The sequence below is a fragment of the Gymnoscopelus braueri genome, assembly GCF_963280865.1.
Source record: "Gymnoscopelus braueri genome assembly, chromosome: 20".
Classification (NCBI taxonomy): Eukaryota; Metazoa; Chordata; class Actinopteri; order Myctophiformes; family Myctophidae; genus Gymnoscopelus; species Gymnoscopelus braueri.
This window is the reverse complement of record NC_137622.1, coordinates 26,658,855-26,682,724: the sequence shown is the minus strand read 5'-3', so window position 1 is coordinate 26,682,724 and position 23,870 is coordinate 26,658,855. Positions and strand designations below refer to the sequence as shown.

General features: G+C 43.0%; 1 protein-coding gene across 7 annotated transcripts in view; it reads left to right on the top strand.

Moving 5' to 3' along the window:
• Nucleotides 1–23,577, top strand: part of LOC308076631 (uncharacterized protein) — a 59,455-nt gene extending 35,878 nt beyond the window's left edge. For 3 of the 7 annotated variants that reach the window (XM_080417060.1, XM_080417064.1, XM_080417062.1), the window contains 14 exons: nucleotides 143–317; nucleotides 1,703–1,829; nucleotides 3,748–3,888; nucleotides 5,095–5,154; nucleotides 9,290–9,448; nucleotides 10,691–10,790; nucleotides 11,608–11,881; nucleotides 13,348–13,948; nucleotides 15,457–16,945; nucleotides 17,550–17,641; nucleotides 18,516–18,669; nucleotides 18,852–18,970; nucleotides 20,138–20,228; nucleotides 21,231–23,577. In XM_080417060.1, the coding sequence (XP_080273186.1) occupies nucleotides 143–317; nucleotides 1,703–1,829; nucleotides 3,748–3,888; nucleotides 5,095–5,154; nucleotides 9,290–9,448; nucleotides 10,691–10,790; nucleotides 11,608–11,881; nucleotides 13,348–13,948; nucleotides 15,457–16,945; nucleotides 17,550–17,641; nucleotides 18,516–18,669; nucleotides 18,852–18,970; nucleotides 20,138–20,228; nucleotides 21,231–21,766 (4,118 nt within the window). In that variant the 3' untranslated portion in view covers nucleotides 21,767–23,577. The remainder of the gene's footprint in view (nucleotides 1–142; nucleotides 318–1,702; nucleotides 1,830–3,747; nucleotides 3,889–5,094; nucleotides 5,155–9,289; nucleotides 9,449–10,690; nucleotides 10,791–11,607; nucleotides 11,882–13,347; nucleotides 13,949–15,456; nucleotides 16,946–17,549; nucleotides 17,642–18,515; nucleotides 18,670–18,851; nucleotides 18,971–20,137; nucleotides 20,229–21,230) is intronic. The other 4 variants (XM_080417063.1, XM_080417061.1, XM_080417066.1 and 1 more) reach the window with 4 other exon arrangements.
• The last annotated feature ends 293 nt before the right edge of the window (nucleotides 23,578–23,870 follow it).

Genomic DNA, 23,870 nt, shown 5'->3' with positions numbered 1-23,870 from the left:
GCTTTATTACTTCTGAAGTTCTGACTTACAATTGTTCTTTTTCTTCTCTCTCTCTTTCGCTCTCTCTATTTCTATCCCATCTCTGATTTCTTTCTTTGCTTTTATCTTCTACTGTATTTCACTCTATCTCTCTCCATCGCAGGAAAGAAGAAATCAAAGTTTCAGACTTTTAAAAAGTTCTTTGCCAGGAAGAAGAGAAAAGAGGCGTCGGTCTTTGGGGTGGAGGGGGGACTCAAAGCCAGCCAATCAAGTGACAATGTCAACAATGAACCGGAGAAAGGCACGCTCACGCGATCAGAGAAGGACAACGGATCTGGGTAAAATGTCTCTGTCTCTCTCTTCCACACACAAACACAATGTCATGCACTGTATGCAAACATCCTCAAATGCAGTTGGTCCCAATTCAACACACAGTCACATAATCCAAATATGACATGAAAACATATTTATATTCCATCCGGTATAACTCTTTTGGAACATGATCTATTGTGAATTGTTTCAAAAGTGATGGTCTATATTTTATTGCCTTCCATTAATACGTAGGCTACATAATAACATGGAGACAAATGCTTTTTCAATGGACTGCCAACATATTAGTTTACATGTCAAATTGACTCATGGCTCCACTAGAGCATCAGTGAAAATCAACATTATCACATTGTCGTCCCTTTTCTACAGAACAGGGACGATTTAAGCCAGGCTCAAAGTGGTTAAAGAGCCTTGTTTTGAAACACACTTGTGATGAAATGCCAGTTTTTTAGAACAGGGACAATTTAAGCCAGGCTTAAAGTGGTTAAAGAGCCTTGTTTTGAAACGCACTCGTGATGAAATGCCAGTGGAGCTTCCTCACTTCCTGTGTTTATTTATTTTTGTTGGGAAATGTCACTCCTCATGGAGAGTCTCAGTTTCCTGTTCATTGTAAGGTGTTAAAATGCCATTTCCTGGCGTGACTACTCTTCGCTTTTGCTGTCACATTTTATTGTATATAAATGCACCGTTTACCATTTGATTGTATATGCAGTAAATGCAAATAATAATAAAAAAGAAACCTGCACACTGTCTATACTTGCTCAGTAAAGACACTTTTTTATTTCAATTGCAACGTTTTGGTACAAGACCTTCTTCAGGCATACTGACATGATACAAGCAGTCTTTTTATGCAGACTTTTTATTGAGGTCATTAACTGTAATCATTGCCACAAGGTATACCCCATTCTCACTAACTAGGGGGTTTGTGTTAGTTGGTCGCTGTTGACCCACTTTTCTGTATAAAAAGACTGCTTGTATCATTTGTCAGTATGCCTGAAGAAGGTCTTGAACCAAAACATTGCAACTGAGATAAACAAGTCTCCTTGTTGTGCAAGCATCTTCAGTGTGCAGGTGCTTTTTATCTCCGCCAGGCCGGAACGGCAGTCAAGGCGAAGATTATGTTTTCACCCCATTCTCCTCTTTTTCATTTGGTTGAATTCACTTGGGGATTTAAGATGTTTTCAATTAAATCTAAATCGAGCGAATTAAAGAAATGTTGCCCACATGTGCAATATATTGGATATTACACAACAAAGGTCATGAGCTGGATTTGGTGTTTTTGTGTGCGACCGGGACATTCCGATATCCTGGTGTTTGTTTATGTCTAGAAGCTGCTGTGAAACTTCATTGTGTGTTTTTTTCGTCTCTAACTTCTTCCTCCTCTCTCCAAAAGGTCAAAGGTCAGTCTTGGCAGCAAGGCCTTGTCACATGACTCCATCTTCGTCTCTGATTCGTCCGAAGCCCACGAGACCTTGGGGGCATCCCAGGACAGCATCCCTGGGAAGGTCAAGTCACTACAGGTACAAAGAGTTGTGCGTGTGTGTGTGTGTGTGTGTGTGTGTGTGTGTGTGTGTGTGTGTGTGTGTGTGTGTGTGTGTGTGTGTGTGTGTGTGTGTGTGTGTGTGTGTGTGTGTGTGTGTGTGTGTGTGTGTGTGTGTGTGTGTGTGTGTGTGTGTGTGTGTGTGTGTGTGCGCGCGCACTTTTCATAATGAATATAATATGTCTGTCATAAAGATGGGCTAAAATCAAAGAACATGACATCAACACAATTTAACAATTCAGGCAGATCTTGAAATGGAGAGATACATGCAGAAGACGGAAATAGACAGACATGCAGGCAGACAGACGTATACACACAGATATCGAAAGGCTAACAGACATGCAGTCACAAACATAAGCAAATACTGCAACACTAAAGACTTTGCGAGTTCTATCTAAATATTCACTCAGCAGCTCCAAAGAACATTTTTCTTGTTGTAGTAGTAACTCCATGTGGCTGTCTGCTGAAAACAGTCAACATGGAACATATACATTATGTGCTCCTCAGGCAGGATCATAGAGCTGCAGTAGCATGGCTGTCATTAAACAGCAATAAGTAACCTCGGCCTAGCCAGTGTCAGTCCTGTGCTCTGGCTAATGAAAAGCACCGTTGTCCCGTGTTTGTTCTGTGCCTGTGCTAGTTAAAGGAGTCCTTGAGAGTCTGTTACAGGGCAGCACGTAACAGATGGCAGATAACAAGTTCATTAGTTTCAGTTTCAGTGATACCGTCCATACAACACACATGTGTGTGTGTGTGTGCGCACACGCACATCACACATCACACATCAAGCCCAAATTTCTCTGCTTTGCTGTTAGACATTGACACTGAGTTGAACCAGACACACGAAGACAGTCTCATAATTACTTTCTTTCCTTGTAGGGTGCAGTAAATTGTCTCCTATTGGCCCTCATTTATGAATTTAACGAACCACAGAAAACTGGGTGTACGGTTATTTTCTCGCAATGATCGGCATTTATCAATCTGAAGTTAGTTTGGCGTGAGTGGAACCTGCTGTACTATCAATTCTCACATCAAGTGTCATCTCATGTAAGAACATTTTTTAGTCAGCATGGACTTTAGTTGTACAGGCATCTAAGCATACAGTATGCAGCCACATATTCACTTACAAATATATGTAACCTATGTCAAAATATTCTATTTTGTAAAGGCCTACATTGACTACTGTATGTGTCATATATCCCTAACATAAATAGGTATTATTGTTTATTAACAGGTAACATAACAATTACAAGCAATTAAAATGTAGCAATTGAAAACCGATTTGAACAGATTTGCAGTCTATTAGGTTAGATGCTTAATCAGTCACCTATATTTAAACAAGAGCTTTGACAATATGTTGGCTATATTAGAAGACATCTATGCACGAGGAACGTGTAAGACAGAGTTTTTTTCAGGGCCGCAGGGATCTTTTCATGGAGGGCGACGTCTCCCAAGGCAAGTCCTTCTGGAGTTATGCCACAATTTGGAACCTCAGTTAAGGAGAGAAACCAGAGCCATACCTACTGAACAGCAGCAGCCGAATGGCTCCCGTGTTAAGTGGTCACATGGATGAGCAGCATACATTTTCTAAGCATTTTTATTTTAAAGAGTAACCAATCGATTTTGTTCGCGGCTTGGATCAAAAACAAAAATGTCAAGGTTTCAAACAAAGAAATGAGGAAGGTAATGCAGGCACATCCGTGGCCCAGTTTAGTTACTGTTCGAAGAATATTTAAGGGCGTAATATTAAAATTATTGCTTTCAGACACCCCATTTTCAACACCTGATTACATACGACCGTTTCATAAATCATGCGTCGTGAACCCTGTCATAAGATGATTTCCGCGCTGGTTTCTACGTGAGATTGATAAATGAGGGCCACTGTTGTTGACGCGCAGATGCAGTTGAAGCAGGCCATACGCCTGGGCTCACCACCATCTCTGATGTGTGTAAAGAAGATGGAAGACCCCGCAGCCATGTCTGAAGACGATGGTCTGCCCTGCAGCCCACCTGAATACTCTGCATTACACACTGTACTGGTAATAATCTATTCTACACACTACTGGTAATACTCTAGACCAGTGGTTCTCAAACTTTTTCGTGTCAAGGACCCCCAAATTGATATATATTAGGCCGCGGACCCCCATCTCAAAATATGTTGTGAAGAAGCAAAGATTTGAGTTAAAAAATGTTCGCTTTAAAAAAGATATGAACTTAAAGTATACTATATTAGTTCCATTTATCCAAGCCGGAACACAATAGATTGATTGATCACTAAAATAAACATGCTGAGTAAATGCCTGCGGCCCACCCATCTGACCACTTAAGACGGCAACCGATAGACCCACCCAGCTGACCACTTGTGTGTTAACCCATTAAGACCTGAAGCCGATTCTACATGTCTCCTAAATCCCAACAGTATTCTGAAAAACGTATATCAGTGGTGCTCAAATATATTTGGCCGCGGACCCCCATCTCAAAATATTTTGTTCCAGGGGGTCCCAGAAGCAAAGATTTGAGTTAAAAATGTTAGCTTTAAAAATATATATACTCAAACATTTGCACACATATTCACGATTTTTCTAAAATAGCAGATCTACGGCGCTATGAGCTTGTATATCTGCTATTTGTGAATAGACAAATTATAAATGGTTAAAGTGGTTAAAATTATTGTGATGCTACACTAACACATTTTACTGGGGACCCCCTGGAACGCCCCCACGGATCCCCGGGGGGTCCCCGGACCCCACTTTGAGAACCAATGTTCTACACTAGACTCAAGGCTTAGATAGAGAGATAGAGTCAGGTGCGAGAGGCCAGCATTTACAGTCCAGAATAAACAGAAAAGCACACTGACAAAAAATGTTGAGGCTCATAGGTTGCAAAAATAGATTTATTTACATAGTGAAAAAAGTGACACAGTGAAAAAAGGAGTGGACGTCCTCAGACCATCATCAGCACTTTCAACCCATTCAATTCGGGAACGCATCTCTGTCCATCTCTGAACCACTGATATAGAAACACAAGTTTTTCAGAAACCTGTTAGAATTTAGAAGACATTTGTATATTCGTTCCCGGATTGAATGGGTTAAAATAATAGTGTACACTACACATTCACTCTCTCTCTCTGTCTCTCTCTCTCTCTCTCTCTCCCTCTTCCTCTGTCTCTATCTCTATCTCTATCTCTATCTCTATCTCTATCTCTATCTCTATCTCTATCTCTATCTCTATCTCTCTTCTTTCAGAAGCAGGTGCAGACAAACAGTTCTCTTAGTCTGGAAGGAACAGACAGCGATGAAGACCAGGTAATCGCACACACGCACACACTCACACACCTACACACGCATGCACGCTCATGCACGCACGCACGCACGCACGCACACACGCACGTGCACACACACACACACACACACACACACACACACACACACACACACGCACACACACAATCATCTGCGAGTTTGGACTTCTGGGCCGTTCACAACGACCACTATAACAAGTAAGACGCGCGAACGCAGGAAGCGAACGCACAAAAAGTAAAATAAATATGAAAAATAAATATTTTAAAAAAAGTAACCAAAAAAAAAATACAATAAAAATCTGCGTTAAAAGGAGCATCTTAGAAAAATACAAATTGACAAAAATTCAATTCAACAAAGTGTTTGAAGTGCCTGTTTCACCCACTTCCGGGGGGCGGAGCCAAAATCCGAGCCCGAAGTATTTGTTCGTAGACCCCCACTTAGGGGGGGTAGAAAAAGTTTCGGAGCGATTCGGGCACTTTTCATTTAACATGGGGTTTCAATGGGGAGTTTTTAGGAGCCTTCTCCGGGGCGTGGCTTCCGGGGGAAGGGGCGGGCTTAAACGCAACCTTGACTGGTGTGTTCAGTTTTCAAAGACCTTTCATTTGATGTATGGTACGTCTAAATTGGACATTTACTTATCTCAGAGGAGCTGCACACAGGCAGTGCACACAGGCAGTGCACACAGAGACACAGAGACACAACCCGAGCACGGTTTCATAGTAAGCTCCACTTGCGCGAAGGCGCGCCTCCTTCCGCTGCGTTCGCAACTATATAAACATTCATTGTTCAAAGACAAGTGGATGGCAGAGTCTACATCACAGATATAATGATGACAATGGTGAACAATAGAGTTATTGGTGTGGACGGCCCTTTAGTCTGAGCCTTCTTGTGAGATTGTGCTTTATTTTGATGTATTGTTCCATCTGTCTGTTTACATTTAATGTTCTGACTCCTAGACTCTGTGTGTGTGTGTGTGTGTGTGTGTGTGTGTGTGTGTGTGGGGGGGGGGGGGGGGGGGGGGTGTTCTCCTCATGTGACTGGCATGTTAAAACATCTCATGATCATGATCTAATCACTGCAACCCAGCATGCATACTGTACATAACCCTCCATTGTGTGTGTGTGTGTGTGTGTGTGTGTGTGTGTGTGTGTGTGTGTGTGTGTGTGTGTGTGTGTGTGTGTGTGTGTGTGTGTGTGTGTGTGTGTGTGTGTGTGTGTGTCTGTGTGTGTGTGTGGTTACACATCTGTGTGTTCATACACAGTAATATATTCAGTGTTAATTTATCAATTTGTTACTCCAAGAGTGCGCTCTCAGAGTCAAATTAACACGGTTCTACTGTGTACAGTTAGCCATTGACATACAGTTTACATACACACTTCCCACATGACATAAGAACTGGAGACAGACTTGGAGTCACTGGAACTGGAGTTTTTCTGATTTAAAAATCTGTTCCAATGTTCTTTTCTTTTCTTTTTTGTTGTAGTGTAGTCAAGGACAGCCATTGAAAATGTTAGAGATTTCAGTTCTTATTATCTCCACCAGGCCGAATGCCGGGGCGGAGTCAAGCCAGAGTCAAGTTGCTGCCTTTAAATACTGTCGCTGTCGGGCGGAAACCTCATATGTCCAAAACCGTTTATTTGTATTAATTTACAAAACAAACCATAACTAGAGGTGCGACACTGGTTCCATTAAAACATCACCTCTTTTCAATCACAGGAACATGATGTTTTGGCCCTGACGGCCTTCATCAGAACAGAATCAGACGTCTACAGTTCCTTTTAAAAGATCCCCATTGAAACAGACAAAGCAAACAAACTCCGCACGCACGCACGCACACACACACACACACACGCACGCACGCACGCACGCACGCACGCACGCACACACACACACACACACACACACACACACACACACACACACACACACACACACACACACACACACACACACACACACACACACACACACACACACACACACACACACACACACACACACACACACACACACACACACACACACACAAATACAGACACACACACGTTTGTTTGTAAAGTACCATGGTCAATAGTTGTCATGTCGTGTGTGTGTGTGTGTGTGTGTGTGTGTGTGTGTGTGTGTGTGTGTGTGTGTGCGCGTGTGCGCGTGCGCGTGCGCGTGCGTGTGCGTGTGTGTGTGTGTGTGTGTGTGTGTGTGTATCTATCTATCTCTTTACTTTCTCTGTATTTGTTTCCATAACTTTTGGTCTCTCTGACTCATTGTTGAGATAGTGTGTGTCTGTCTGTCTGTCTGTCTGATACTGGTGTAAATTTAAAGAAATACGTGCATGAATAGTTTGAATGATGAGGAGGGAGGGAGACATGTTACTGTATAGACAGACAGGAAGAGAGACAGTCATAGTTATGGACAGAAACAAACAGACAGACAGAAGAGACTGGCAGTCCAAAACAGACAGGGAGAGACAGAAAGACAGATAAGGATAGTCGGACGGACAGACGGACGGACAGAGAGAGAGGTGTATGTATCCTGGTGTTCAATTTTGTAAAAACAACAGAGGGCTGGGGGCAACCAACCACTTAAGCCTTATATACTTTGTCGTACAAGAAATAGTGAAAATGTTGATTTACAAGGTCACAATGCATCGCAAACAAATATATATTTTTAATTTGATACATTTTGAAATGTTGGGACCCCAGGGTTAATGTGGGTTAACAATTAAACATTTTTACTAAATTGTTAATTGTGATATTATCAAACATAAGTATCAAACATATCAGACATGCATTTCCCAAAATGAAATGCATGTATTTCATTCAGTCTGACCAGATGAATGAATCAAAAGCAGAGGCATTACAGTGGTGGAAAAGGTATTCAAACTCTTTACTTAAGTAAAAGTACCAATATTGCAATATAGAAATACTCTGTTAAAAATTTACTTCAGTAAAAGTACAAAAGTATTGGCATCAAAATGTACTTAAAGTACCAAAAGTAAAAGTAAAAGAAAAAAAACAAGCTCACAACGCTGTTGTGAGCTTGTAGATCGTCTATTTTCAAATAGCCTATGTATAAAATAGGGCTAAAGTGGTTGATGTATGTTTCATAATATCATAATTTATATCTGAAAAGTAACTAGTAACTGAACTTTTCAAATAATTGTAGTGGAGTAAAAGTACAACATTTGCCTGAGATGTAGTGGAGTAGAAGGAAAGTATTGGAAATACTCAAGTAAAGTACAAATACCTCAAAATTGTACTTAAGTACAGTACTTAAGTAAATGTACTTAGTTACTTTCCACCACTGGGCATGGATTTCCCTCCCATCTCCCTCAAGCAAATGGAACCCTGGGTGTATCACCAGTGATGTCAGAGAGAGAGAGAGAGAGAGAGAGAGAGAGACGTCCTGCTGCTGATAAGGAGTGCTTATATTTATACAGCTGGAAATTCTCTCTCTCTCTCTTTCTTTCTCTCTCTCTCTCTCATGCCACTGCCATCTGTCCCCCTCTTTCTTCTATGGTTAAGTGCTTCCTTAGTTAGCTGCCTAAGTGGAAATCCAACCTTTTTGACAAAATCACACAAAGCTATAATCCAACATAACAATCTTGATCTGTTTAGTCTATCTCAAACGCAAGGCTCAAGACAGCAGACACTCAGTTTGTGAAGTCTGCGGTGTCATCAAGCCACCAGAGTATTTCCAAATGGACGAGAAGCTGTGGATGAATATTGATAGAGGTGTGCAAGATTGTGAATTCGGATTTGGGGGCTTTTGTTTCAAGTATAACCACACACAAAAAACAACAACGATGGAATGGAGGCAAATGTGCATATTGTCACTGTCGGGCAGAAATCATACATGACCACCACAACCATAACTTTTCAGGATCCAATGTAGTAATTATTTATTCACAAGCTCTTGTTAATACTTTTCATTGGTTAAATCCTACTATAAATGCGCGAAATCTCTGTCCGTCTCATATTTTGTGTCAAGGAACTCATAGTCTTTCTATGATTGGCTTCAGATTAAGGTAGATTTAGGTTACCATTGGTGTTAAGTTTATTGTGATGTGATGTTTTTAGAGGGTGGTAATTGTGATGAGATACAGATTAGTACCTCTCCCTCTCAACTGTTTCCTCCGCAGGTGTCCTGTTCTGCTTCCAGTAGAGCGGTGAGCCCCCTGGTGGTGGTTCCAGGTGACTTCAGCCAACCAGCCAGCCCGAATGTCTGTCTGGATAACTCTGCAGCCAAACACAAACTGGGCCTGCGGCACAAAGCCCACGCCAAGAGGAAACCAGCTAGTGTAAGACACAAATACAGAGATGACGGAATAATGTCCTGTCATGTATGGCACTATGGTTTGCATTCCAACCAAACAGGATACCCACTCAGGGGCGTAGCACCAAATTCTGGGCCCTGGGGACAAAGATTCACTGTGGGCCCCCCTATGATTTTTTTTCTTTAAAAAAGACCAAAAAAATACTTCTTTTTTTTGGGGGGGGGGGGGGGGCCCTATTAACTCAGTCCCACTTACACCCCCCCTGTGACGCCCCTGTTCCACTGATTTAATTATAACTGCAACATACAGTAGTCTCGCATAGCCAGACAATCAGAGATCTCTGACTACTGATACGTCTGGGGAAATCTAAGTTAATTGAATGGGCTTGGACGGCGGAGAAAACCAGCACTAACAAACCTACACCCACTGCCTTGTAAAACAATCCTGATATCATTCCAATTTGAAGGACCACCTTAAAGTATTTGCATTGGTTCTGCGATACTGTTTTAGAAAAATATATCCCTGAATTGTTTCCACACAGTTTTAGCCCATTCATTGCATTTAGAGTTGTCTCCAGACGAATCAGTAGGCAGATATCTCACCTAGCCTCGTTCCCAGCCTTACTCATCTGCGAAGAGAAAAGCCTGGTCACGACCTAAAGCAGAGAGTGTCTATAGGGGTGGCACTTCCGTCGTACGTATTTCCCCAGGAAACGATCTTTTTCGACCAATCATAACGCTCGTTTCATTCACGGAGAATGTAAACAGATTTGTAAAGCGTCAACGTAATTTCCTTGGGCGGTACTTCTGCCAAATTCCGCTACTTCCGTTTAGACTCTCAACCGGCTAGGTCTTGCCCAGCGTGCTGTTTGCCTGGCTATACGAGACTAACTGCAACATCCTCAAATACACGTGGGGTAGCTAATTAGCACTGATGTAGTGTGAAATAAAAGCCTGCCTGTTCCTGGCCCTTCCTGGCCTCAGCGCAAAAGAGGGCATATTGACCCATATAGTCACTATACTGGTTATTGAAAATCATTCACAACTTGTGGCTGCAACCTACTGCTTACCCACTTTCTGACTCACACTTTGAGACATCTCTCTAAATGAGTACAGTATGTAAAGTAAGTACCGCACATAGTCATTGACTACAGTTTTGTCGTGCACTAGTTTTTAGAATTGGAATTCTTGTACAGCAGGCCCTGTATGTTGAATATAAAATGGTTACTAATGGCATCATAATGTCTAACGTCTATTCTCCATGCAGAGGGTGGAGCTGAGGATTGAGGGAGACTCATTGATGGACGAGACACTGAGCACTTCCATAGCTGAGTCAGTTGAAGAGAGAGACGAGCAGGAGAGGGGAGGTCAGTGTTTCAATCAAATCATTTATGTGTATACTCTGATTTTTCTGTAATACCAAAAATCTACATTAGATCTAAAACTGTAAAAAAATAAATAATAATAATACAATCATGAGAATTCCATAATACTTTATGGAAGCTGTCAAATCTGGAACTGTCCCAGCTGCAAATCATGTTAATGATCTACTGAATACCTTCAATTCAAAATGTTGTATTGGAATTGATGCCGTTGCTCCTGCTAAGGACCTAGACAAGTGAGTGAAAATGGCGTAAAGCAAGAACAGTAGCAATTCCCACATCTTATGTGTTACCTAATTCTATTACAAAGATTAGAAAATGGGTGGGATTCTCTGGAACTGTCCTTACGTGGTTCGTTCAAGGCATGTCTTCATGACAGAAAGTACCTTGTCTCCATTGGAAACTGTGTGTCCGAGCAGATAGCCATGACCTGCAGGGGTTCAACCTGCAGGGTTGTTCCAGGTCTATATTTCCTTTAGGCCAAATCATTCAAAACACTAACAAGTAACCATAATTATGCAGCTATTTGTAGCCACCAAAAAATGGCTAGAAATCCAGTGTTAGAAACTTGTCTTCTTATAGAATGATAGAGCCTGTTCTGTTCTGTTCTATACTCTTCTATCTCTGTTTGTTTTGTTCGGATCTGTTCTATTCTATACTTTCATAGCCAATAACATACATTTTCAAAACTGTTTTTAGCAGAATCTCCTCCCCTCTCCACTTCCAAATATGAACCCTGCCTATTATTACTGTACGTTCACCAGTGACCACTGACCACAGTGACTCCTATCTTGTCTGGTAGATTTGAGCGGCGAGCAGCTGAGAATGACAGAGGAGGAGGAGAGGAACGAGGAAAAGGGAGAAGAGGAGAGGGAACGACTGCAGCATTCCATACGATCCCCGTTGAGAGACGCAGAGGAAGAGGAGGGAGAGGAGGATGAGTTAGGAGCGGGAGCGGATGTTTCTCACGCCCCAGACGCTTCCTCTGCTCTCCTCTCTGACAGCGAGCAACGTCTCCCTGAGGAGGAGGCTCCAGACGGCCAGCTCCCAGCCTCACCCTCTACCAGGGCCTCAAGGTGATTCAGCCCTGGAAAGGATCATGCTGTGTCGTGTCATGTCTGTTGTTTGTAGAGCAGTGGTTCTCAAGCGTTTTAACCCATTCAGTCCGGGAACGCATCTACAAATGTCTTCTAAATCCTAACAGTTTTCTGAAAACCGTATGTTGCTATAGTATCGTGGTGCTCAAACTTTATCATGTCAAGGACCACACGTATATGTATTTGGTCGCAGACCCTAATCGTGCGTTCCCGGATTGAATGGGTTAATTTCAAAGACCCCCATCCATTTGTACGCTCTCAGAGTTACAGACCTGTAAGGGTCCAATTGGAAAACCCCTCAAGGAACCCTGGGGGTCCCTGGCCTGGACCCCACTTTGAGAACTACTGATATAGAGTGTATTGAAATGAAAAGGATAAAACAAATAGGTTAGAGAGGTTATAATCTCTCAAGAACAGATTCTGCTCTGCGTTTGAATCTGTCGGGGGGGTTCGTCATATCGCGTACGCACTGGCCTACAAGTGGGCGTGCCTTCAGATCAGGAAGCAGGCCGCGCTTTACCCAATCAAATGTAGTGGGCGGGATTCACGTGTCCGTCGATCCTTCCCCACTCGAAACAAACCGAAACTAATTTAACAATAGCATCCACGGAGCAGACAAAACCACAGAAAGATATTCACATTTTAACTTACTCTTTCATCATAGAAACAAGTGGGCTTATAACCAAAACGATCCATGTTCTCTGGGAGAAGTGGTGTTAGTGTTCCGTGTAGAAATATTGTTAGTGGGAATGAAAACATAGTCGCACCACCGGAAGTGATGCGCTGAAGGCAGACCAAAACCCCGGTTTCCTTGCGCACGGGTGCTACGTCAACTTCCTCCCAGAGCCAACTGAGATAGTCAAAAACAGCAGAGGGTGCTGTTTTTCCTTTTCATTTGGCGATGGGTTCCTAGATTGGAGAGGTTATGATAGAGCTGTGAACAGCAGTGAAAGTTGCACAAGCAAGAATCTTTATTTATATATTTCAGTCAGTCTATTTATAAATACAATACATTCAAATGCAGTGCATTTTGCTTTCTATAAAGAGCATGCAAAATTAAAGAATTTTGGTCATGGTAAAAACAAAGACTGTAAGTATTATATTACTTACTTACATATCAAGTTAGTTATGTATTTAGTTATTTAGGTCCATTTAACAGAACATTGATACAGTTTCTACTAATTTGTTAGTGGCTAAATTACTTTTAGATGACAATGAAGAAAAACATGAACGTGAGGGTAGAGATGGGGGGGGGGGGGATGACATGCAGCACTCTACAGTAGGTGAGGTGGGAATTGAACCCTTGAGAGACACAAGAGTTCCAACATGTTTAGTGGAATATAGCACACAAACACGGTTTGTGTGCTACAGTATATTCATTTGACCCGCCATGCCGTTCTCCACTCCCAGCAGTGTGACAATTAATTGTTCTCTGCACCCTGTAGGCTCACCCCAGAGCCCCCTACCTGTCAGAGAGAGTATCTGCCGGACACCAGCCTCACTTACAGACGAGGCGCAGGGGAGACCGGGTCCGAGAGAGACTTCCCACTGGGGTTAGCCGAGGGAGAAGATGACGACGATGACGGGGTCCTGGGTAATATCGGAGGGATGGAGAGCGGGGAGGAAGAGGAGAGTTCCTTCTTACAGGAGGTGCTGAGCTCCTTGAAGACCCCGCTCACCTCCCACTCACTGGGCCTGGAGGCCGACAGCATCGTCCTACGTGTGGATGAAGACAAACGGGAGAGTGAGGAGGAGGAGGAGGAGGAGGAGGAGGAGGAGGAGGGGTCGGAGGATGCGCTGGAGGTGCTGGAAGCCGAGCGGGACGGAGACGTGGAGATAGAAGATGAAGGGAAGGTGAACGAGGTAGACAGAGAGGAGGAGGCTGTTTCCCCCGGCTCCCTGACCCCACCCGCCCAGGAACAAGAACTTCTGATTCTGGATGAGACGACGCCTTCCTGTCAAGCTTTTGGGGAAGAGGAGGAAGAAGAGGATGGTACCAAAGAAGAAGAGGAGAAGGCCTTGGTGCGACAGTTCAGAGGACAAGATGTAAGTATCGATGAGAATCATCAGTATTATATCTCTGTTGTCAGGCAGAAACCAGCTACTGTATGTCCAAAATATTTAACGTTTCAGGAAAAAACATGTTTTTAGAACAACACAATACTGCCTCATCAAAGTTGGTACGGTGACTTTATATACATGTCAGATACTTGAATGTGTCCTTATATCATCATCACTTCACCCCAAGTACAGCTCAAGTGGAGTTAGGAGGTTTTTGACTATTAATGTGGAGATAACTTAGTCATTCTAATCAATGATGGGAAAAAACAGCTATCTCCAAAGTTGGAGTTAGGAGGTTTGACCGACAGTTTTGAGGATCCAATGGAGTAAGGAGGTTTAGTCAGAAGCGCTTTTTAATACTTTTCATTGGTTCAATATTTGTAAAACACACACACAGACGTAAAGGGTGTTCAAGAGCACTGGTTTATTTAAAAAAATAAAAAGGTTGAAAAATTGAAATATCTGGATTCTGCCCGACAGCGACGATATGGTGGTTACTGGTTAACAGCGTATTTATATTGTATATTTGTCATTGTGGGCGCAGAAGTATATGTGGGTGCAAACAAGCAGTGACCCGGGCCTTAGAGAAGGTACTGGAAGAATTGGAACACTAAACTGTATTAATTAAGAGAGTCAGTAACTATTACTAAATTGTATTAATTAAGAAAGTCAGTAAATCAGAAGAGAAGAGCATGCCCAGAATATATCAGAGGAGAAGAGCATGCCCAGAATATATCAGAATAGAAGAGCTGCCCAGAATTAGGTGTAAATCAGTAGAAGCATCCCTAATGACAGCGTACATTCCTAATGACAGCGTAGGCCCAGAGTTAAAGACACAAGGGGAACAGGTGGTTGGCTCTAGAGACAAAGTTTTAAGAGCTGGTAGCCAAAGATTAGGGAGCAACCAGCGAACACCAGGGGCCTAGTGACCCCAGGCCATAGAAACGGCGAGGAGAAAGTGGGGAGGGCGCACGAACTTGGATGAGGATTGATTTACTAATTAGAAGATGCGACTCATGCGAGGTGACTTGACAAATAAGCAAGACAATAACATGTTGTGTTCGACTCTGCGGTCCCATGTGGGACACAGAGGAGAACTGGCAATAATTGAATGATGAGATAATGGAAATTAACTGTGCAATAAAGAGGAGGAGAGATAATAAGATATATATGGTGTGAGAAAGATAGAGACGGGTCAGAGATATTAGGGAGACTAGAGCGTCAACACTGTTTGCTGTAGACCGCTGATACTGCTGTAATAAACCTCTTTACTGATATAACTAACTTCAAGTTTGATAGTGCTTCATTCTACCAATCCACCATAGGGAAATCTAAGGATCCCTCAGGTATTATAACTCACATCATCTTTTTAGATTTTTGTTTATGTAGACCAAACTTCTGGCAAGCCAATCAAATCTCCATTTCTCTCTTCTCACCTTTTGTTTTATCTCCTGCTTATTGCCTCTCTATTCCTTTTCATTTTCTCTTTTTAGGAAGGGGAGGATGAAGAGGAGGCACATGAGGCCCGGGAAGTCACACCTGGACATGACACCAGAGAGGAAGAGGATGACCCCCTTACGACTGGAATTAACAGAGCCGAGAGCGACGGAGACAAGGAAGTAACGGATCCAGAAAAAGAGTCAGAGGAGGAGGAGGGGGAGGAGGAAGAAGAGGAGAAGCATCAGCGGCAGGAGGAGGAGGAGGTGGCAGCTTGGGAGGAGAGGGATGGGAAAGAGAGTGTGGAGGAGGATATGGGAGTTGAGGAAGATGAGGGTGAGGAAGAGGAAAGGGAAGAGCCGATGATGGCGATGGTTCCTGGTCAAACGATGGTCGGAACTCCAACAGCGGCGCCGGTGGCAGACGAAGCGCTGGATGGCGTGCAGGAAGTGGACCCTGCGGCAGCAGCAGAGCACATGGACCAAACCCCGATCCACCCGGAGCCGTGTGACCAGCCCTTCTCCACAGAACCAGAGCATCAAGCTACTTTCAGCAGAAGCTCTGCGGATGAAAGAGCGGATGAAGAGGAGGGAGACGACGAAGGCATGGAGATGGAGAGAGAGATGGAAAAGAAACCAGACATGGACACGAACCAACTGGATGTGGAGCCAACTGACAGTGACCAAGCGGGTGTGGAAACAGATCAACAGGATGTGGACCAAGCGAGCGTGGGAATGTCGCATCTAGATATGAACACCCCGGAAGAAGACCAAAGTGACCCAGAGCAACTTGCTGTGGAACCAGCAGCCACACAGCAAGCCGCTGTTTCCTCCCAGCCTCCCAGTTGCGCTTTTCCAGAATCGCACGGCTATTCCGAGACTGAACCACAGGAGGAGAGTGAAACCCGTGTTCCCGGCACACCCGGTAATGACACCAGTATTGCTGCCATTGTCTGCACCGATTCTGTCTCTCTCAGCTCACAGCAAGCAGTGACTCCAGACCAGCAGTCGACTGGAGCAGCTACTGCAGGAGAAATCAATGACACAGCGACAGAGCAAGACACTGTAAAACAGTCCTCTAGTGGCCTCAGCGTGGAGGAGGACACAGCAGGTCTCGGAGACAAAGAAGCAGGCAAACGGTCCCCCACTGATGCAGAAACCATAGAAGAAACTCCACAGCCCTCCGGTCCTCCAACTACCACAGAAGAAATTGACAAACAGCCATCCATTGGGTCAGACCAGAGCAAAGTTCGATTCACTATCGCCCCCGCCTGGCAGAGATCACTATCTACAGGAGGAGGGAGCCCCGACGAGCCGGTTGTTCCTCCGTCTCCATCCTCCCCTACACCCTGTCCTTCCTCTGCCTCCTCCTCGTCTCAGTCCAACCCTCTAGCTAAAGCAGAGCCAGTGAACTCCACTAAGGTGGAGGTTGTGTTGAGCCCTACCAGTAGGATGAGGAACGTAACAGCTATCCCTGGTAAAACCCAGAGCAATGTGACAGCCACCCCTGCTAAACCTCAGACCTCCACTGTTGCAGCCACAGAAGGTAAAAAGATTTGATTGTTTACTCAACTGTGTTTCGTTTGTTAGTTTGTGTATATCTGTGTTTCTTGTGTTTCTGTGTCAACAATGTGTCTAAATTGCCATCAGATCAAAGAATAAAAGTAGAACCGCACAGTGCGCACACTATAGGTCCCTTTGCCAAACTTTATTAAATCATTACAGAGATTCACACACAGTCTGAAGAGGAGCATTAGCTCAAAATGTCACTCTCTAAAATGATTTTAATAAAGTTTGGCAAAGGGAGCTATAGTGTGCGCCTGTGCGGTCCTATTTTTATTATTTGATCTTAATTCACTTCGGCCCAGCACCTACCGCCAAGAGGTCGGAACCGTCAGATGTACGCTACCACTCTTTGAGCCTAAATTTCCATCAGACCAATGCCCTCCATGTAGTTTGTTCGAACAAGAAGGACAGAGGAACTCATGTTTGTTTGTACGCCTCTCTGTGTCTGTAATGACAGCATCCAAGCAGTCGGTTGGGAGACAAAAGGGGGTCACAAGAGGTCGTTTTTTTTACCACACTTGTGTTTGTATTTTATACAGTACACTTAACTAACATAAACCTTTTCCACAATCTCTATCCTAAAGAAAGTCCAGTTCAGGGAGAGAGCCCATTCGGTGTTCGGCTGAGAAGGACAGTAGTTTTGCACCGCTTCAGCTCAGAGGAAGAGAACACAGAGGTAATAATAATAATCAGTTAGGACAACTCATTAATCAAATGAAAATATTTTTGAATGAATATAAAATGAGCAATACATTTATTTGTTTTGGTTATGAATGGATCTGCTTTTAGGTACGCCAAGGGAGAACACTACAATCTCCCCTACCAAATAAGAGGCCTTCCCATAGTATCCCCATAGTACGTAAAAGCAAATACAAAACAACAGGTGGTAACTGGGGTGGTGGAAGGCGAGAAATAGTTCCTAGGACAGCAACAGCAGCATGAGACGACACAGCAAACTGTTTAAATGGGGCACTTTATTATAGAAGTGTGTATGTGATAGGTTGAGAATAGAAGAGAGGAGCTGAGGCTGACCAATGGTCGGCCGCCAGCAACTGCAAAGAGTTTCCTGACTTGCTCTATGTGTGAGGCTCATTTGTACCCAGGCATCACAATTTATACGATCGAAACTAAATAAGGAATTTGTGGAAGCAGATGTTCATAACTGCTGTTATACAGTAATACTAGTCCAGTTTAGAACCACTGTTTGAAGGCAGGTTTGTTCAAGTAATCACTTGAACCCCAGCATCCAGATGCTGGGGGGAACATTAGCCAAAAATAGCAAATCTACAAGCTCACAACGGATCCCCTAGCATCCATATTCTTGGGGGGAACATTAGCCAAAATTTGTAAATCTACAATATTGGCTATTTTTGGCAAAGAGATTTGGTGTAGACGGCAAAAAGCGATCCAAGTGCAGTTGTAACCCAAGTCTGTTTCTCTAAGAACAAAGGGTTTAAGTGGTTAATTGGTTGGAGAATTCTTGTGTTATTCACCAGTGGGGGTTGAGGTTTCATGCCTGTATTTCTAATTGATTTTACTCTCACCTTCAGCCTGCTGTTGAGCTTCCAGCCCAACCAGCTATAAGCAAGGCTGCTCCGCCACATCCAGTCAGTGCTAAGCCTTCACTGAGTCAGCCAGTCGCCATCAAGCCTGCCCTACCAAGGAAGCCAGACGTACAGGGAGAGAAACCCAAGTGTACCCCAGGTATGCGCACGCACGCACCCAAACCCTCATCCCTTCTACTTTACCCCCAGTTCTTTCATTTGGACCGGAAAATACTTTTGTGTGAATTTTTGAATGCAATTCCTTTTACAGAGTTTACAGAGTGTTCGTGTCTGTAAAATTCTAATCTTGACTTGGACATTTTTGCTGTGCTGTTGTTTTAGACGTGACGTCAGTTCGCGGTGTTCCTAGCGCTTCAGATCCCCCCAGCTGGATCTCTGTGGCCAGACAGAAACAGAGGATCTACAAAGACGGCTCACTGGACGAGAGCACACTCAGGAAGGTCAGGCCCTTTCACAATCAGATGCCCCGTTTGGGAACCACTGCTGCATACCACACACAGTGGTGTAAAGTAACTTTTACATTTACTTAAGTACATTTACTTAAGTACGATTTTGAGGTACTTTTACTTGACTGGAGTATTTCCAATCGTCTATACTTCTACTTCTACTCCACTACATCTCGGAGGCAAATGTTGTACTTTTACTCCACTACAATTATTTTAACTAGTTACTTTGCAGATATAAATGATTACGTTACAAAACATACATTAACCACTTTAGCCCTATATTATGCATAGGCTATTTGAAAATAGCCGATCTACAAGCTCACAACGCGTCGCATCGCGACGCGTTGTGAGCTTGTAGATCTGCTATTTTCAAACATTTTAGTACTTTTACTTTTGGTACTTTAAGTTTAACTTTTTTTGGTACATTTTGATGCCAATACTTTTGTACTTTTACTCAAGTGAATTTTGAATTCCGGACTTTTACTTGTAACAGAGTATTTCTACATTGCAGTATTGATATTTTTACTTAAGTAAAGCAATTGTTGAGTACTTTTACCACCACTGACCACACAGTAGACTGTACATTAGATGCAAATGTGAAATTATTTAATGGTATTATGACAAATATTATTTGTGTTTTGCTGTGTGGTTCTGCTACCATGAATCTATCACTGCACAAACAAACAAGCCAAACCTTGTCGTAGTGAATCTCACTTTCGCCCCCTGGCGCCCTGGACATGTTCTGGTTTTCTGGTTTTCATTTAAGCTGCCTAATTAGGGACTGTTTGGTACACCAGATGAATGCAGTAAAGCGACTGTACCGTACCTGGCAGAACAGAATACCTAGCAGCAGTCTGGGTTACCAGGACCCCAGGGAGAGTTGAGATCCGGCTAGAACACCGGCACACACCTTTATGCATTTGTATGATTAAGTGACAAAATAAAGCCTTCTTAATTCTCGATTTTATTTGGAAAAGGGAAAGTAGAAAATATAAATAATTGAGGGAAGAATACTGGCCATGAGCGTGGGAGGTAATGTTATGTTAACAGTTAACACTAGCACTGTCTCCGGAGTGGAGAACCACTGCTGGAGAAACAAAAAGCGCACACAACAACAACAAACTGTGTTTCATGGCTGATGTATGTGTGTGTTGCGGCCAGGAGGAGCCAGAGAGGAAGTCTTCCTTGCCGCTGTACGTCAGCTCAGCTGCCTGCAGGGACCACCTCAAGACACCAGAGCTCTCTAGCAAAGGTTAGGATGTGCACACATACAGTATACCGCATAAACATAGATTACTCCCTCCTACACGCACGCACGCACGCACGCACGCACGCACGCACGCACGCACGCACGCACGCACGCACGCACACGCACGCGCACGCGCACACGCACACGCACACGCACACGCACACGCACACAGGGAAATCATTTATTTTTTCATAAACGTGAACATGAGGTCATTTACATAACGTCCTTCCTTATTAACAATTATGTTTGCCGGACCCAGGGGGTCTGGCTTACATGAGGCTTTGTACCTGTTTTCTCCATACATGGGCATGGTCACTTTGTCCTTAGGCCCCAGCCATAAAAGTCTGTCCCCCTTTCGTCCATACATGGGCATGTTTTGTACCTGTTTTCTCCATACATGGGCAAAACAGGTTTTGGTCACTTTGTTGGTCGAAATTATAAATAATAAAAATGAAGAACTACAATGTATCACGTGATCATTTGGTCTCCTATCCTATAGTCCAGTGGTAGGCAACAAGCAGTCTGCAGTCAGGACTGGCCAACAGCTATAATATCTCACCCGGCAAATCATTCTGTGAATAATTTACAATATCTGACTGACAGTCCCACATATACTGTAGGCAGGTATAATGTCCAAATAGAGAATCTACCGCCAGATGAAGAATGCTTGAGCGTGACTGACAGGACTATCATGAATCAGACAGCCGGGGGCGCTGTTGCACTGAACTCCTCATAGTGCAATCATTAGCATGAGGACAGACAACTGAGTAGGATGAACGCAAAGCTCTCTTTCCATTCTTCATTGAATGTTTTCTCTGTCAACTTTACTCTTTTGAGTTTTGCATGAAAATGTTCTCTTGCATTTAAAAACAAATCTGTGTGTGTGTGTGTGTGTGTGTGTGTGTGTGTGTGTGTGTGTGTGTGTGTGTGTGTGTGTGTGTGTGTGTGTGTGTGTGTGTGTGTGTGTGTGTGTGTGTGTGTGTGTGCGTGTCCATCTGCCCACAGGGAGTTCATTGGAGACCACCAAGCCCACAACACCTGTGGAAAAAGAAGGGAGGAGAGCTTTCTCTCCTCCAACCCCTGTGCCACCTCAGCCAGCAAAATCCCAGTCACACCCAGCCCCCATAGCCCCCAAACCATTGTCCCAACCTACCCCATCCCCAAGAGCCCTCTCTGCCCCTACTCCGGTCCCAGTTTCCCAAAGAGTTTCTCCCTACGCAAGCCCCCCATCCCTCGCCAAAACTCCCCCTTCAACCAAGACACCACAGCCCCAAACCTCCGCACACCCCAATCAAAGACCCCTAGGCCAGTCGAGTTCTGCACTTACCTCCCCTCCTTTTTCAACCAGATCATCCCTGGCACAATCTGGTACAATTCCATCCAGAGCTCCAGGGCTTTCCAGCCCTACCCAACCATCCCAGAGGGGCCCGCTCAGCTCCAGTTTACCGTCTCCCTCTTTACCCCAGGATGAGCCTCCCTGGATGGCCCTAGCCAAGAAGAAGGCCAAAGCTTGGAGTGAGATGCCTCAAATTGTCCAGTGATCTCTTGGTAAAAGTTATGTCCAATGTTAGACTGAACTCTGGCACAAGTTTGCAAAACAAAAGGCCTGAGAGGGTCACATTTGGGCTTAAATGGTCAAGAGGAACAGGAAAGCAGAACAAAATAATGTTACTCTTATGTACCCATACACAAGATGTAACAATTAAGAAACCTTGAACCTTGAAAGAGTCCCGAACAAAACTGATTTGCACTCCTAGCGTCTATATCTGTTAATATCCACTTCCGTGCTTCTCTTCTATCTTCAGGATTCGTCTGATTGGTACCTATACCTAACCCCTCAGTCACATGACTGAGCATACACCTAGTTAAATGTTGTTTCTTTATCACATTGTACTTTCTTTGATAAGATTGCCGTACATAATTGGGTCGATGTAATTTCTGAAATTACCTGCCAGGACCCAAATTGCCTACTTGTGGGTGTGTACATACTGTCTCTGTACGTGACAAAACTATCAGAATGTTGTTGTGTCTGGTTGAGAGACTACATTCTGACTGGGTTCTGAGGTGTGAGTGAGAACCCATGGCCAAATACATTCTCACACCTGAAAATGTGTTTATGTTTCAGTAATAATGCACAGTTCACATTGTGTGAGATTTGCACAGATTTCACAGAAAGAAGGATAGGAATTATTCTTTTGTACAGAGTATGTATTATTCACACTGAGTTTGTTTAGAATGACACTCTTGAACTTAAAACTGATGATTTATTGATTCATCTTTGACATCAGAACGAGTTGACAGGAGGGCACGTGTCTTCATCTATGTAAGCCTGTCTTTATCTTAAGGCCATGATACTTGGACAACATTTTAAGGACAATGTTGTCCACTTTTCCAATTGCCACCGGCATCATGGGGGTTATGAAAGGATAAAACATTTTTTACCTTTCCTACAATTTCATTATTTTTATTCAATGTATTGTATTTTTTCAACAAAAAACTAAAAATATATTTCAATATATATTTCACAAATTAAAAAATAAATAAAAACAATCCAAAATATTCAAAATAGCTGATCTACAAGCTCACAGCGCTTCACATGCGATGGGATGTGAGCTTATAGATCAGCTATTTTCACTATTTTTGAAATACAGTAAAGTGATTCATTGATCATGTATTTGTGTAAGTATGGGTCCGGGGAAGGTCTCGAGCTGAAAGGTTTGGTAACCCCACAACATCACCACAATACCTGAAATTGTTGCCCTTGTAAAGTCGTGTTTTGATCAATGTTTTTTAAAATATTATTATTATTTCATAACTGTCATAACACGTGACAGTGGAGACTAAACTATTCATATCAATCATGTTAATGAGAGCTGAGTATTCAGAACACATTTCAGACTGTATTAAGTATTTTCTGTTTCTTTGTTGGCTTTTTGTTGGACAACTATGTATGGAATATTTGTCTGTGGTCCTGCAAAACATTATAATAATAATAATTGAATGACTACAATGCAGGTTTAACATTTTTATTGTCAAATATTTCTATTATAGTTAAGTATGATAATTTGCTACATGTGGACAATGGGAGACATCTGTTACAACTACTACTCTTTTAAAAACAACACAAATAAACATTTGAAAATACAAATTGGGGCAATACAGTAGTTTGGTGCAGGGCCCAATTCATAATTTAAGGAAAGCCAATGTATTCACTTAATTTTCCATCTGTAAGTACCTTTCTCTGTCTCAATTACAGGAACTATCTATGTTTTATGCATTTTGTTTTATTTTTGTATTGCCTTTGATAATTTCTCTTGTACATAAAATGTTCAGTAAAGAACAAATGTCAGCACTTTTTTGTTGTTTCCCTGTATAATTCCAAGACCTGAAAAAAATTAAGAACTCCTCAATCTGTCATTGCTTTGTCCAACTTCCAATAATTTACTCAAGTGAGTCTAACCCTCACACATGCAGAAGAACTCTAATGCACAAAGCCTCACTATGTAACTTTTTCTTTATGAATAACTATTGGGGTGATTGTATTTTTTTCTCCCTGCTCTTCTATTGAGACATTTAGATCATGTCAAAGGTCATGTCTCTACCTATAGACACTAGCTCTGGTCCATAGCGTTAGAAGGAGTTGAG